This window comes from Amia ocellicauda, chromosome 18 (genome assembly GCF_036373705.1).
Source record: "Amia ocellicauda isolate fAmiCal2 chromosome 18, fAmiCal2.hap1, whole genome shotgun sequence".
NCBI classification, from domain to species: Eukaryota; Metazoa; Chordata; class Actinopteri; order Amiiformes; family Amiidae; genus Amia; species Amia ocellicauda.
The window spans coordinates 2,273,755-2,289,872 of record NC_089867.1 but is presented as its reverse complement, the minus strand read 5'-3'; the positions used below and the strand labels follow the sequence as shown (position 1 = coordinate 2,289,872).

The window sequence follows — 16,118 nt, the reverse complement described above, 5'->3', positions numbered from 1 at the left end:
AGGAATACAAACAAATAATTTCACCTGCAAAATACACATAACTGAATTGACCTGGCTTACAGACAGTTTGCGCACACAATTTACCCAGAATGAACTTGCCAATTTCTTTGTTCTTATTTTTCCGAATCCCTGGTATGTTCTTCATTAAGAGTGGTTTATAATAACGTGAAGTGTTGTATATTGTGTTACAGCTGCAAAAAAAAGGCTACATCAGACATTTAATAACCAGAATATTATTTGTTTTGGAAGTAGATTCATGTTTATTACAATATTTATTCAACATCATTTGTTAATATTAAAACCGCCAGGGAAACCAGCATCACATAAAATGTTATTATGTATGACAGAGGTATTTTTTTTTCTCCATTTCTTCCAGAACTGTGAATAATTTTCTTCCTTCCTACCAGCCTCCAGTTTGTGGCTTTGGAACAGGGAGGTAAAGGAAGCATTCACTAAGAGACGGGAACCATAGTGTTGACCTATGGAAGGAGCAGTGTGTGCCAACACCCCCACAACTATCTGTGCTGGAAACCAGAAGGAAGGCTGCATACCACAGCGGAGGAACTAACTCCCGTCTTAGCGAGGCTCCCTACGATTGTCAGGACTGTTCTTCAGACTGCAAAGCAGTAACCATGCTTTTTCTTATAGAATTTCCCATTGAGATTACTTTGTCTTTTCCAAGGGAGAAGGGGAAAGGGGGTTGGTCGGGAGACAGAAGTCTAGTCCTAATTGGGACAGCAAAAGTTGAAATTAATATAACTGGAGCTGATGAGTGTCCTCTGTTATTACTGCTCTGGCTAGATCCCCTCTTTTTTCTATTTGATGATGTGAAAATGCATATTACTGAGACGCCGCAGGACAAGCTCATACCATGTGAGCTCCGCTTGGCATCTAAGCTGCCGACACAGTCGCAAAGCAAAGAGGTAACTCCTTCAGCGTGTGTTCCCAGAATAACGTGGATTTCTGTGATTCACCAGGAAATAATCCCATCACGGATGTTGTGACAGCAAAATTGGAGAAAACAAAGGGCTTAGGAAATGTTAAACAAACTTTAGACAGTATTCTTTCAACTGATTCTATTCAGTTGCATACTTTATAAAATTAGGCTACTAAACAGGTGACAAGGAGAGCGGGATTTAGCAAGTTTCAATCTTTTTTATCTTTCTTCTTAAGAGTTAATATAGAGTGTCCCTGTGCTTTAATATGGGGGAAAGGACAAATAAAACCACAGTGTGAAAAATGCGTCGAAAAGGACTCCAACATATTAAGAGTATAGTTTACTTTCACTATTTTACAATCTTCAGGACTTGATTTTTAAATTTTGTCTTTGGAGTAGCTGATAGATTTCATTTCACACAGTGTTTTGAGTATAGTACAGTACATTTGTTATTTAAAATGCTTATTTTTGTTGGTCCTGCTATAGATTGCGTGTTTTCTACACCAAATTTATGAAAACCTAAAAATACCACTAAGCATCTTCACAACAGAGTAGCCAACAATCTCATTTGATGAACTTTTTGGCCATCCATTACGTTGATTACATGTTTACATTACAAAAACATAAAACCAGATAAATAAATACTATATATATATATATATATATATATGCATATCCTTCAGATTATTATTTTGCAGACAATTGTATCTGCCTGGCTTCCATCAAGCTAATTTGTATCAAAAGTCATTTCAGTTTTTTAATTCTTAAATGGGCAAGAAGAGCATTCTAGTCATACTTGTCTGACTTTTGAACTGTGAATACAAGTCAGCCTCATCAGAATGACTAATCTTAAAAAGACCCTCACAGGCATAATGAGAGTGCCTATCAAAACTCCTGGCATGTCTTCACAATAAACAATCTATTATAACTAATCCCTGTCCCGGAATGACAAACTGAGAGGCATAATGCTAATATTTCACTCTGATCCCCCCAATGGAGGGAGATTACAGTATATGTTTCCCAAAAATTGTGTATGCTTTTCCAGCGCCAATAGCTAATATTAGGATCCAGAATGATGCCAGTGAGGTCATTATTCAAATAGACTCTTATATAACCAGATGCTCCAGAGGCCTGCAATCTTAACAAGCTCAGTGCCAACTTCAGTTTCACAAGAATAAAAAAGAAAATACTTAAGGCAAGCTTTGTTTGGTTTAATGGGTGGTAGAAATCTGGAGGCAAAACAAAAAGAAACCCTGCTTGAGCAAAATAAGTTGTTTCAGTTGCAGTTCTTTAACTCGAAACGTCTTGTACTGTGTAACAGAAGAAAAAGAATAAGATTGTATAAAAAATAAAGTTGCGCCTCCAGTGCAGTCTGGACTACATTCAGGAAAAACGTAATTATCACATTTCTTTAAGTGTACTGAATAAATTTAGTTTGGAATGTTTAAGACTTACAGAGTCCAATTAAACAAGACCTCTTACATGAATCACTACTGTTTTTTTCTCCTACATTTCCTGTAAGAGTCTGTAACCTTCTTGACTTTTCATGACCAAAATGTTACTGTTAGATTCACTGGAATTGCAATACGTTTTAACTGTCATCTAAATGAACTGCATTAGGAGATGAAGCCTATGACATAATGTGTTTGCTTGCCTTGAAACCGCAAGTGACAAACTGAAACACTGACCAAGGTCATGATTGTGATTTGATGTTCATCACATAAAATGCATCCTTCCACTAGAATAATAACAAAAACAAAGAGAGAGTTTAAATTGGTTCTCATGATGTAATCAATCATGTCACGGAACAAAGTGAAACCGCAGTTATTTACAGTTTGTACAATTATTCAGGCCAGGTTAAATTCCTTCTTTTCTTCTTGTCTTTTGGATTAAACACATTGCCTAGAAATTGCTATTTATTTGTTTTCATGGTTAACTATGATACAACTATAATGAGGTTTTGTGTCACACAGTTACAATTTTGCAGGCAGAAACAGGTTCAGATGTTTCAAAACTGGGTCTTCGTGGAACAAACATTTTTGTACAGAGAAATTCTAAATTAATGTCTTCATATTAACCTGTGTTCTCATATTCAGATTAACCTGTGTTCTCTTATTCTCTTTTCTCCTTTTCCAAATGATTTTTTAAGGCTTCATGAACATTATTGATCTTTCACCTGGGCCACAAAAAATATGTTTCTTCTTCTTGATTGGGGTGATAGACTATTTTATATTGCAGTCCAATCATTTAATCCTTTCCTTTATATTGCAGTCTCTTACTGTTTGTGCTAACTCAATCTGAAATAGAGCCATATAAGGACCATGATACTGCTGATGATGGCAATAATTATTATCGCTATGGTAAAGCGTTGTAAAAGATGCAATACATGACAATGGCAAATTAACTCAATCCTCATTATCACTGGTAAAGGTAACGTCCAATTGCCCTTGCTTGGGGACATATTTTGGTGGAGGGTATTCAGGGAGAAATTCAGACTCCAAGTTTGTTTTTACGTTGACAGATGTTTCAGGGCCATGAGCAACAGACTCAGTTACAAACCAACTAGTCTGTTCTTGAAAACTCAATAAATTGTGGACTGGGATTAGATTAAAACTTTTCCCAACCTTCTAATAGAAAACTATTCTATTTGACACTGTTCTCAATGGCAGTTTTAGTTACCATTATAAGCTTCTTGTATATTTATATATAACCACTATCAAGTAGAGGTTTGAAGTTTGTTATTAGCGCGTGGGTCAACATTTTGACGTAATATGGTCCAGGGTCTTGTCATCTGCTATCACAAGCTTAACTAGTTACTGAGTGTTTTTCCATTAGGAAATTCCATTCAACAGCTACTGTGCAGTAGCATATTTGATATGGCTTTTTACAATATGAATTGGGGGTGGAATTTGACTTTCTATGATGGAGACACACACATTTTTAACAACATGTGTCTGATTTGTGTCCCCAATCAACATAGTTGTTGATACTTATTTCACATGCATCATTATGTGATTTAACAAAATGTGATAATTTAATATCACAAGCAATATAAAATAAAAAATAAAAAAGACAGAAGTAAGGCTACTGGATGATTCTGCACCTAAAACTATAGCAATAACATATTATGCCACAAATACCCAAATACTATACTACCCCTGTAGGGTATTTGGTTGTTAATTTGTAGTTACGTTTAAGAAACACATAAGGACTTAGGACAATGTGTGTGAATTTGTGCAGAATCCAAAAAGGAAACCAGGCTGGTCATTTAGTTTCATTACTAAGTTCAACACAATTTATTTGAATGCTTTTATTATTATTATTTTAAAAATTGTATGATTACAGCTGATCAGTTTTCTTGGTTTGAAACCAACAGTTAAGTTTCCCAATATATTCTATTCTCTTTCTCAGGTTTTCAGTTTGTTTACATATCACAGTTTGCTCATGCACTTTCCCATGAACCAAAGTAAAATTTGCAATGATTTAGAAATATGTGAGTCTTTTCCCAAATGTCTCTAGGAATGCAGAAGTATAGAAAACTTGGATTATTAAATGGCACTTCCGTAATCCATCAGCATACCAACTGTCCAAGTATAGAGTGAGGGTGGACATGACACATACTGCTAATAAACCAGCTTCTATCTGCTTTGCAAGATGTATCAGACGATGTTTGCAAAAAGACTAGCCCAATTCAAAAATCTGTAAAACATTCAGAAATTAAATGAGACAAAAACACAAATATTTAATTGTTTTGGAGGAAGTCAAAAGAGATTTAAAACTACAGTTACACATCAACCTAAAACTGGCATTCCAAAAACAATTTGCATTTCTTATTATTTTCATCTAGAACATAAAGTAAAATATTTGTTTGTGTTGACAGGTTGGGTACAGACAATGTTAGAATATTTTGCTAAGCATTTCTGTTGCTGTTCTTGTAAACATGGAAACCTTAGGAGCTTTGTAACTTTGTAGGAGAAAGATAAGATGTTTAATTCTCAGTTTCTTGCTTGATTTATGTGTATTTCTTCATTTTCAAGACCTTTAATTTAATTTTCTGTGGACTTCCAAAACTATTCAGATAAAAAAAAGACAGTCAGTGAGGCATAACGACTTAAAACAAAATAATGTAATACATTTAAAGGCTACGTCTTAAAAACATTATGGGATTCAGTGGTATTTCACTTACATTTCTAGGAAACCTGCAGTAAACAAAACCAGAAGACAGGATTAAGCTTATCAACCTAATATATTCTCAAATGTTAAAATTACTGAGCTCATAAATTATCCTTTGGTTATTTTGTTTTGTGATACTCTTAATTTAAGTAGAACATATGGAAAAGACCTTAATTCCAATGATTACACGTAAAATGTCATCAGCTCTTTCAAGGGTCATTCAATGGCTTTTTCTAAGTACTTCAGTGCGGCAACCTTTCTTTATCCAATCCTCTTAAACCATGATCTTATAATACAAAGGAAATAATGAAGAAAAAGAATATTTGCTCAAACAAAAACGAGTGTCCTAGGAGAGTTTAAGCTTACACATTTTATTCATTACTACTGAACTCTGTGCCATAAAGTAATTTCACACAGAAATTAAATACCTAATTAATCAAAAATGGAATGGATTTTTATGACAGAGAAGGAAGTTTAGTTAAATGATGAAACCAAGACCTTCAATAACATCACAAAGGAGTTGCAATTCGCCTGATTGTCTGAATATGAGCAGCTTATTGTTTCAGATAATTAGAACCACAAGTTCTAAAAACTTTACCCTCTTCAAATTTTGATTACACTAGGAAACAATTTGTAATTTTTACATCTGTTTTGCAATGGCACAGTTATTTCCAAGGAGGCTGTATTTATTTTCAAGGAGTAATCCTTTTCTCTTTATTTGTTGCTTCATATCAAGTCAAGTTGACATACCAACACCTACTGAACGTACAACTCCATAACCAGTTTGCCTAGTAACAAAAAAAGGATGGAAGGCAAAATAAACAATAGAAATGGAGTGAGAGGATATAACGATTTTAAAAGACACACAACAATCACTGCTTTTCACAGCAGTTTTCATTATTCATAATAACCATGGAACGCAAACAAATATAGCTGAAGTCTACTGATGACATTTCCCAAGTACACCCTCAATCTCAATAGGTCTCCCTTCTGGCAGTGAATAAAATGTTTACGCGTCATTTTATATAGTCCAGACATTCATGATATTTAATCTGTTGAATCCTTCTTACAAAAGAACATCCTGTTCTTGCTGGTTTTGTATTTTTATTAACATTATTTACAAATTACCTGTTGGCTAAACACCTGTATTTCACTTTGTATTGCTCTGATATTTTGTAAGTCGTCCTGGACAAGGGCATCTAAGAAATAAATAATAATAATAATAAATAATTTCTCAGAAGCATTAGGAATACTTATCATTATGAAATAAATATTTTCCTAAATGATATAACCTACAAATATTGGGTTCATAAACAGCATATCATATCTGACGTGAAAGTAGTTTTCTGTACACTAATTAGACTTCTAGAACAGAAAACACTGCAGAAAAACTAAAAAGCTTCATTGGCCTAACCCTAAGGTACAAAAATGTGTTATCTAATTACAATATACACTCACCTAAAGATTATTAGGAACACCTGTTCAATTTCTCATTAATGCAATTATCTAACCAACCAATCACATGGCAGTTGCTTCAATGCATTTAGGGGTGTGGTCCTGGTCAAGACAATCTCCTGAACTCCAAACTGAATGTCTGAATGGGAAAGAAAGGTGATTTAAGCAATTTTGAGCGTGGCATGGTTGTTGGTGCCAGACGGGCCGCTCTGAGTATTTCACAATCTGCTCAGTTACTGGGATTTTCACGCACAAACATTTCTAGGGTTTACAAAGAATGGTGTGAAAAGGGAAAAACATCCAGTATGCGGCAGTCCTGTGGGCGAAAATGCCTTATTGATGCTAGAGGTCAGAGGAGAATGGGCCGACTGATTCAAGCTGATAGAAGAGCAACTTTGACTGAAATAACCACTCGTTACAACCGAGGTATACAGCAAAGCATTTGTGAAGCCACAACACGTACAACCTTGAGGCGGATGGGCTACAACAGCAGAAGACCCCACCGGGTACCACTCATCTCCACTACAAATAGGAAAAAGAGGCTACAATTTGCACAAGCTCACCAAAATTGGACAGTTGAAGACTGGAAAAATGTTGCCTGGTCTGATGAGTCTCGATTTCTGTTGAGACATTCAGATGGTAGAGTCAGAATTTGGCGTAAACAGAATGAGAACATGGATCCATCATGCCTTGTTACCACTGTGCAGGCTGGTGGTGGTGGTGTAATGGTGTGGGGGATGTTTTCTTGGCACACTTTAGGCCCCTTAGTGCCAATTGGGCATCGTTTAAATGCCACGGCCTACCTGAGCATTGTTTCTGATCATGTCCATCCCTTTATGACCACCATGTACCCATCCTCTGATGGCTACTTCCAGCAGGATAATGCACCATGTCACAAAGGTCGAATCATTTCAAATTGGTTTCTTGAACATGACAATGAGTTCACTGTACTAAACTGGCCCCCACAGTCACCAGATCTCAACCCAATAGAGCTTCTTTGGGATGTGGTGGAACGGGAGCTTCGTGCCCTGGATGTGCATCCCACAAATCTCCATCAACTGCAAGATGCTATCCTATCAATATGGGCCAACATTTCTAAAGAATGCTTTCAGCACCTTGTTGAATCAATGCCACGTAGAATTAAGGGAGTTCTGAAGGCGAAAGGGGGTAAAACACAGTATTAGTATGGTGTTCCTAATAATCCTTTAGGTGAGTGTAGGTTGTAGGGAAGCGTAAATTTTACCCGATTTAACCAGATGTCTACTCCCAGTCGCGAACGCTATTTTGGGGATTCGGGTTATAGACGAAAACTCCCCGAATCTTAGATAGCTGTCAGTGAATACATGAATGCGCACTTGTCCATGATTCAAATGCAGAGGAGGGGTGACCTTACAGTTACACTAGTAACTGTATACTGAAATAGACTAGATGTTAAAACTGCAGATTCTCCTAGTTATAGTTATGCTTTCCCCTCTTCAATGTTACAGTAATATTACTAGGGGTTCTGATTTTCATGTTTTGTCCAATTTAACCAGATTTATACACCCCAATACTTACTTCAAACTGAAAACTCCCAGAATCAGTGGAAAACTTGTGCAGCTGTCTGCTTCCAATGCCACAGAACAATATGCAGTGCTAACACTGATCCTCATTACATTCCCCACCGCAGTATTAGTGGTATTTCAGTAGCTTTAAGATTTTTGCTTCAGCGTTTGTTTTGTTAGAGGATATGATTAAAAGGAGGGCTTTAGATGCAGCCCACTCGTTTCGTATATACATACACACAATACTGTGCAAAAGTTTTAGGCAGGTGTGAAAAATTTTTGTAAAGTAAGAATGCTTTCAAAAATAGACATGTTAATAGATTATATTTATCAATTAAGTATCAAAGTGAGTGAACATAAGAATAATCTACATCAAATCAATATTTGGTGTGACCACCCTTTGCCTTCAAAACAGCATCAATTCTTCTAGGTACACTTGCAAACAGTTTTTGAAGGAACTCAGCAGGTAGGTTGGCCCAAACATCTTGGAGAACTAACCACAGTTCTTCTGTGGATTTAGGCAGCCTCAATTGCTAATCTCTATTCATGTAATCCCAGACAGACTCGATGATGTTGAGATCAGGGCTCTGTGGGGGCCATACCATCATTTCCAGGACTCCTTGTTCTTCTTTACGCAGAAGATAGTTCTTAATGAATTTTGTTGTATGTTTTGGGTCGCTGTCATGCTGCAGAATAAATTTGGGGCCAATCAGATGCCTCCCTGATGGTATTGCATGATGGATAAGAATGCCTGGACTTTTCAGCATTTAGGAGACCATAAATTCTGACCAAATCCTAAACTCCATTTGCAGAAATGAACCCCCAAACTTGCAAAGGAACCTCCATCATGCTTCACTGTTGCTTGCAGACACTCATTCGTATACCTCTCTCCAGCCCTTTGGCGAACAAACTGCCTTCTGCTACAACCAAATATTTCAAATTTTGGTTCATCAGTCCAGAGTACCTGGTGCCATTTTTCTGCACCCCAGTTCCTGCGTTTTCATGCATAGTTGAGTCGCTTGGCCTTGTTGCCACATCAGAGGTATGGCTTTTGGCCACAAGTCTTCCATGAAGGCCACTTCTGACCAGGCTTCTCTGGACAGTAGATGGGTGTACCCATATACTGGCGGTCCCACAGTTTTCTGCCAATTCTGAGCTGATGGCACTGCTGGACATCTTCCGATTGCAAAGGGAAGTAAGCATAATGTGTCTTTCATCTGCTGCAGTAAGTTTCCTTGGACGACCACTAAGTCTACGGTCCTCAACGTTGCCCGTTTCTTTGTGCTTCTTCAAAAGAGCTTGAACAGCACATCTGGAAACCCCTGTCTACCTTGAAATTTCTGCCTGGGAGAGACCTTGCTGATGCAGTATAACTACCTTGTGTATGACTTTTGACAGTAAACTGTCTTCAGCAACCTCACCTTGGTAGTTGAGTTTGGCTGTTCTTCACCCAGTTTTATTCCTCCTACACAGCTGTTTCTGTTTCAGTTAATGATTGTGTTTCAACCTACATATTGAATTGATGATCATTAGCACCTGTTTGGTATAATTGTTTAATCATACACCTGACTATATGCCTACAAAATCCCTGAATTTGTGCAAGTGTACCTAGAAGAACTGATGCTGTTTTGAAGGCAAAGTGTGGTCACACCAAATATGGATTTAACGTTTTGATGAATCTTTTAAAAGCATTCATTTTCTGGAGATTTTATTTTATTTTTAACCTGAAAACCAGAACCGCAAGATGTAAACCACATCAATGAAAACATACGTTGACAAAAGTTGGAATCACTGAACACTCAGTACAAACAATTTAGAATATCCCAAAATTGTATCAGATAGAAATGTATAGTGTCAAAGAGTTTCCACATTAGCACAGAAATTATTATTAAATATTATTATATGCCGAGATAACCAATAAAACATGCACAGGAATGGGACAACTGAAGCTCTCTCAGAGGTCCCTGATTTTACCATCTAGGAAGTATGTACGGTAGTTCTATCCTCCCAGTGAACCTGACCTACTGATGACCTTAGGCACCACATTAATGAGGGGTTACAGAGGCACAGTGAAGTGAAAAAACAAAACTCACTTTTATTCCCCAGCCAATGTGGTGCCTCCTATGGGTCAGAGGCCCCAAAAGAGGCTGCCCTGAACTATCAGCATTGAGGAAAGGGTTCCATGTCAAAAGCATTGACGTGCTTCAAAACAAGGTTTGTCAGAGATAGCGGTTTTATCATTGTTTACATTTAAGCATAGCAATTTTGCTGTTAAGAGAGTAGATTTTTTAAAGCATCATATTAACACAACCGGCCTCTCCACTACATTTTTTTTATTATTATTATTTTAAAGAACAGAAGAAATATGTTGGATAAATGTGTGCAGTACTGTACCTGCAGTAAACGATTCCTTAACATTGTACCAAGCCAACTGACAAAAACAGGAATACAATGTAGCCTGATAAATGCAACTATATTAATGCTTCTGTCAAATATGTGGTTGTTTTTTATTTCAGCCTGGACTTACGTTTGCTGATTGTTTTCATTTGAATGTATGGTGTACTGCATAATGAGCTTTCAATTGCAAAACACTGCAAGCAATAAGATAAATATGCATCAAACCATTTTCCTTTGCTTATTTCCCCTGGTGAATGGAGGATCATTTAAGATGCATTTATTATATATATAGCATGTTTTTCACATGAATGTTGGATTGCAAAACTGTTTGGAAATCATACTAGCTTGTTAGGGATTAAGAGAGTGTACAGTTATGTTGAAACCATGGTTTATTTTTGGTTGGGTGCAGATGGTCAACTGGCAAAACAAAAGGCCTCTTCTCCATAAGTGAGGCTGACATACTGCAGCCTGTTTGGCCCCATCTGTATACAATAAAAACCAGCGTAGTTGTTTACTTACGTACATTAATGAATGAATATATAAATATAAGTAAGCAAAGAAGTTTTAGTTTGGAAAATCAATTAGTATGGATAACAAAGAGGGGAAACCAGGACATGAAGTCTGACCTTTTCACAGTAAAAGTAAATAATCAGATAATGGGTCTCTTGATTGAGGAATCTTTATTAGAAAACATGGAAATGTAAATCTTGACTTACTTTTAGTGAAGCAAATAACTATTAACAGCTTGTTTCCATACAAAAAAGATGACCAAAGATTCACACTATATATATATTGAATATATCTTGAACATGTAATCATTAGCTGCTAATGGAAGTCTATTCCTGTCAATTACATGTTTTTATTACAAAAATAATTGACAAAAATGTTCTTGTTTTTCAGTAAAATATCCCTGTTTTTTGTCAGCAACAGATCTTAAAAAAGTTGCTATATAACATGCAATCCACCACATGTATCTCAACCTGTTTGGTTACAGGAATGATTTGTATTATTGCACTGTATAGAATTGGGTAAAATCCATTATAGGCCAAGAATCCATCCATAACAAAAAGTCAAGATTTCCACTGAAATATGACTGAGGATGGAAAATCCAGAAGACATGCATGAAAACGGCCACATTTACTAGCACCTCTGTAAGTGTGGGTGCACACCTGCACCAGGCTCAGGGGATGTGTGTGTTCCAGTCGGTGGAAAACTGGCAGGCTGAACACAGACAAACAGCTCCTCTGTACATAGCAACACACTCCCTCATATGTAGCTGCACTGCACTCACCTGCTTCAGTCCAGCACACAGTTCAGGAAGGCAAGACAGAATTCATTACCAGACATTACTGATTTTTATTTTTGTTTTTAGAGCCCAAAATAAATACATTTCAAACTGAAGAACAATACATTAAATGTAATCACTCAGTCATGTAAATGCTACTTGTTTCAGGAGGCAGGATTTGAAGTAATGTTTACACAGCTGATGGCAGTGAGGGTGAATTCACAAGCTGAGCTCAGCGAAGAGTGCCTACCTGTTACAGTTTTGGTTTTGATGGGACTGCTGGCATAGTCAGAGGCCTGGTTTGACGGCTGCTTCACCAAAGGCGTACTTCCTATGGATACGTCATCCTCCTTCTTCTTGGTCCCAGGCAGAACAAGAGGGACGGCTCCTGCCGGCTGCAGCAACACAAAATGCCAATCACACTCATCGGTTCTCCACAAGTAAACAGAGCTCTCTAAACTGCTGCTCTATATGTTTTAGATCATGTTCTATTTTTTTAAACATTGGGAAAATAAAAGCAAAAAGTGCAGTACTATCACTGCTATCTACATAAACATCATATATGTTTTTTACCAATAATTTATACCAGACAGTATTTTTATCAATGCATCTTGACAGAAAACAATAATCTGAAGACGGAAAAATATCAAAATTCTGAATTTGAATATAAAGCAAGAAAGCTATGGCTCCAGTCTTTGAATTGTCTGTCAAAGAAATTCAATTTTGTTTAATAATTTTGCTTTTCTGTATGTTTTTCTAACAAAGGTATATGACTGAACAATCCATTTCTTTTCAGGAAGAGTCTTGGGAGAGAACTTTCAAAGTTTGCCATCCCGCTGCCTGGTAATATTTTTAAGCAAGTTATACTAGTTTTAAAAGCTTTAATATTGTCATTAGACCTTCATCTGAAAATATGCTGATACACTGTAACAAAAAGCACTGGAAAATCCAAACACGGAAGTATGATATACATTTGATGTTATTTGTATTATTTGATACCTGGTTAGTGATTATGAATATATAGTAATGTATATTCTGATGACCCTTGTGCAATCAGTATTTACTCAAAACTGTACCCAAGTTAAATCAACATTTCCTACTTTTTTTAAACATTTTTAAAAAGACAACAGATAAATAATTAAGTTTGGGCACTGTCAAACTGGTAAAATTAAACAAATTATCAAAAATATTGCATGCCAACCTAGAAAACTGCATATATTAATTTTGATTAATTTTGAAACAGTATGGATCTTAATTTTAGGTGAAAAGACTAAATGTAATATACATATACATTGCGAAGATAATGATTCTATGTCTATTTATTTCATTCAAGTCCAATTATTAAAACTTGGATTATTCAGCTAACCTAACTGCTGTTGAAACAATAACAGAGAACACAGTGAGGCACTTGGAGATCCAACATAAACAGTAAAGTGCCTGTAACAGGTAAGATGTTTATGTTGAACCTCAATACAGAGAACTGGCACATCACAGAAGACGTTTCAAAACCAGCTAATGCTTTCCAAAAGCTGTCGTAATGCAGTAGCAATGTGGAATAATGAACTGCATAGCACAGGCACAGTAATAATATATACATTCTAAATAAAAATAATAATTTGGAATTTTATTTATTGAAGGCTTAGCTCTAAAATGTGTGTATATACAATACATATACACACACACATTTATATAGGTACGTGTAACATCTTTCAAAAGAAAAGGCTATAACTCTGAATATGAAAGAAAAAAATATATCCTACAATATATTAGTTAACTACATGACTGTGCATTTGCAATTTGTTCTGTGTGCTGTGAAGCAGTTAACCACTAGAAAAGGACAAATAAACTGGAAGGTACACAAAACATAAAATTGGTAACATTACTCAAATACACAGTTATTGTATTGTCTTCCTCCTTTGTAGCCATGGTAACTCCCTTACCAGAAATTCCTCCTATACTTTCTACTATTTCTACTTCTGTTTTAAAAAAGTCAGCAGCTGACTGTCCTGTAGCTGGCTTGTCCACAAGTTTCAAATGCCTCTCATTTCCATTAGTTCAAGTTCCACAAGCTGTCTGTAAGCCTTTGGAACAACAAGGGAATACACTCCATTACAAGTGGTTTTATGGATGTAACTGAGATAAAATGGCACAGTTATAATTGCTTTTGAAATGGATAATAAACTTTTGCTTAAGCCCTCTGAGAATCTAGGACAAATCCTTGACTACTGTCCTTGAAGTAAATATCATAATGTTATCTAAACCTTTTAAAACCTTGAAATAAATCTGAAACTCAAACAAGGAACATACTATCTTTCACTCTGAAAAATGTGTAAGATCCAAGTAAGGGTCTAATAGCTTAACTTTTCTGATGGACTGTTTAAGCTGAAAATTAGCTGCAAATGCTTTACTCAGCTATAACACTATCAATCTAAAGAAACAAGGAGATTGGGTAAAGGCATTAGAAAAGGTAAAAGAAAGAACCAGAGAGAATTATAATAGACATTCAACATTACAATATCTTAAACGCTACAGAGGGTTTATAATCAAAGCACATGTTGTGATTGTTATGCATGGCTATGATGACTCAATTTTGTATTTAATTGTCAGAACAGAGCAGTTTTTTTTTTTTGTTTGTTTTTTCCTCAGAAGAGTTTCTCAATTCATTTGTGCAGGAAGGACTTAACAGCACAAACCTGCATAATATCCAATAACTCAAAATCCCTTTTTCATGAGCACAATACTTTTAAAGTTTATAATCACTACCATGACTTCTGTCAAATAAATAGTTTGAAGCTAGAGAAAATGCAGGCAGGAAAAGCGGACGGAGTCATTTGAAAGATAAACAAGAAATGAAATAGTGTATCCCCGCAGTGAAGGAGGTGACGAGTGAGGGAGGTAGTGCTGATGTCCATACCTGCTGTGATGGCCGACTGCTTCCCTTCTGAGGCTGGTGCAGCAGCCAAGTGCAAAAGATGGGGTCCACATTGATTGCAATTCCTTGAACACTAGCCAGCAACACAGCACCTACAATGTGGAAACCATACAGATATAAAATGTCTTTGGGATTAGATATTTGGCTAAAAATACATACTTTCAAAATTATTTTAGTTTTTTAGGCAAAACATGCACAGCACTGTGAAGCAGACTTTCCTCAGAGTCAAGATAATCAAATAAAATGCATATTTCTGTCAGAAACAGGCTTTGTTTTATTAATTTCAGATTTTAGAATATTCAGTTTTATTTCTGATAAATTAAATCATCATTAAATAAACTTTGCTGTGTCAGGTCTTCAATAGCTTTGCCTTCACTCTAAAGCATGGATTGTGTAGCATGAATGATAAACCTGCTAAAGGATACCAATGAGCAAATGAGCACTCAAAAATGACTTTATCCTTAATTGTATTATTTACAATAATTTCCTCACAAATTACTTCTCATATTATCCAGTGTATTTAATAGACATGTTTATATATTAACAATACTTGGTTTATTTCACAGACATCTGGACAGCTGTTTATCTCTAACAAGTATATAATGCATTGTAAATGAGAGGAAAAAGAAAAAGATCATTGTTTTACTGGGAATATATCTGTACACTCCTCATTAACAGGACTAATGTCTATTTGATAGCTTCTATTTCAAGTGCAGCTTCGGTGATTTAATGAGCAATATACTTGGATTAATGCTACATCTGTCAGACACTAAACAATGTGTAACATTTTAATATAAGTGGTAAAGAATAACTCAGAATGCATTGAGCTGATCTAAATGACTTTGGTATAGTTTATTCAATCACAAAACATTTACACCATTGTTTAATTAACTGGCAGCAGATAACAAGCGCATTCAGCTTACACAGTGCAGCACAGTTTGTTTCAGTTGTGTTCAAAGTGTTTCAACACAAGGCCAAAAATAACATTTTCTTTTGATAAATCTCTATGAAACTTAAGACTTTCTAGGGGTTTAGTTTATTCTTAAAAATTAATCTTTACCAACAATATCGGCCTGAGGTAATGCATTAGGATTCTATCAATAATGACTACCATGCCATGGGGATTAAATGAAACCCTCTAGCGTGGTGTGGAATGCTTAAATCTAATGATAAGAGAACATTTAGTTTCTTTGACGAGTTTCAAAGTTTAAGGGGCTTTATCCAAATCTTCTATTTCAAACCCTGCAGCTCTCCTATATCAGCATAGAATCCAGCAGTCTTTCACCAGTGAAACCCAACAATACCATACACTATACTGTGCACATTCCCTTATTCCAGTGGTTCTCAACCTGGGGCCCCCTACATGTATTAAACATGCCTACAGCGTTTTAGCTG

General features: G+C 36.1%; 1 protein-coding gene across 2 annotated transcripts in view; it reads right to left on the bottom strand.

Annotated features, from left to right (window-relative positions):
• vps13b (vacuolar protein sorting 13 homolog B) overlaps positions 1 to 16,118 on the bottom strand; it is a 353,373-nt gene that overhangs the window by 180,891 nt on the left and 156,364 nt on the right. For both annotated transcript variants that reach the window (XM_066691052.1, XM_066691051.1), the window contains exons 20-21: positions 14,706 to 14,815; positions 12,042 to 12,186 (exon numbers count right to left, since the gene is read on the bottom strand). In XM_066691052.1, the coding sequence (XP_066547149.1) occupies positions 12,042 to 12,186; positions 14,706 to 14,815 (255 nt within the window). The remainder of the gene's footprint in view (positions 1 to 12,041; positions 12,187 to 14,705; positions 14,816 to 16,118) is intronic.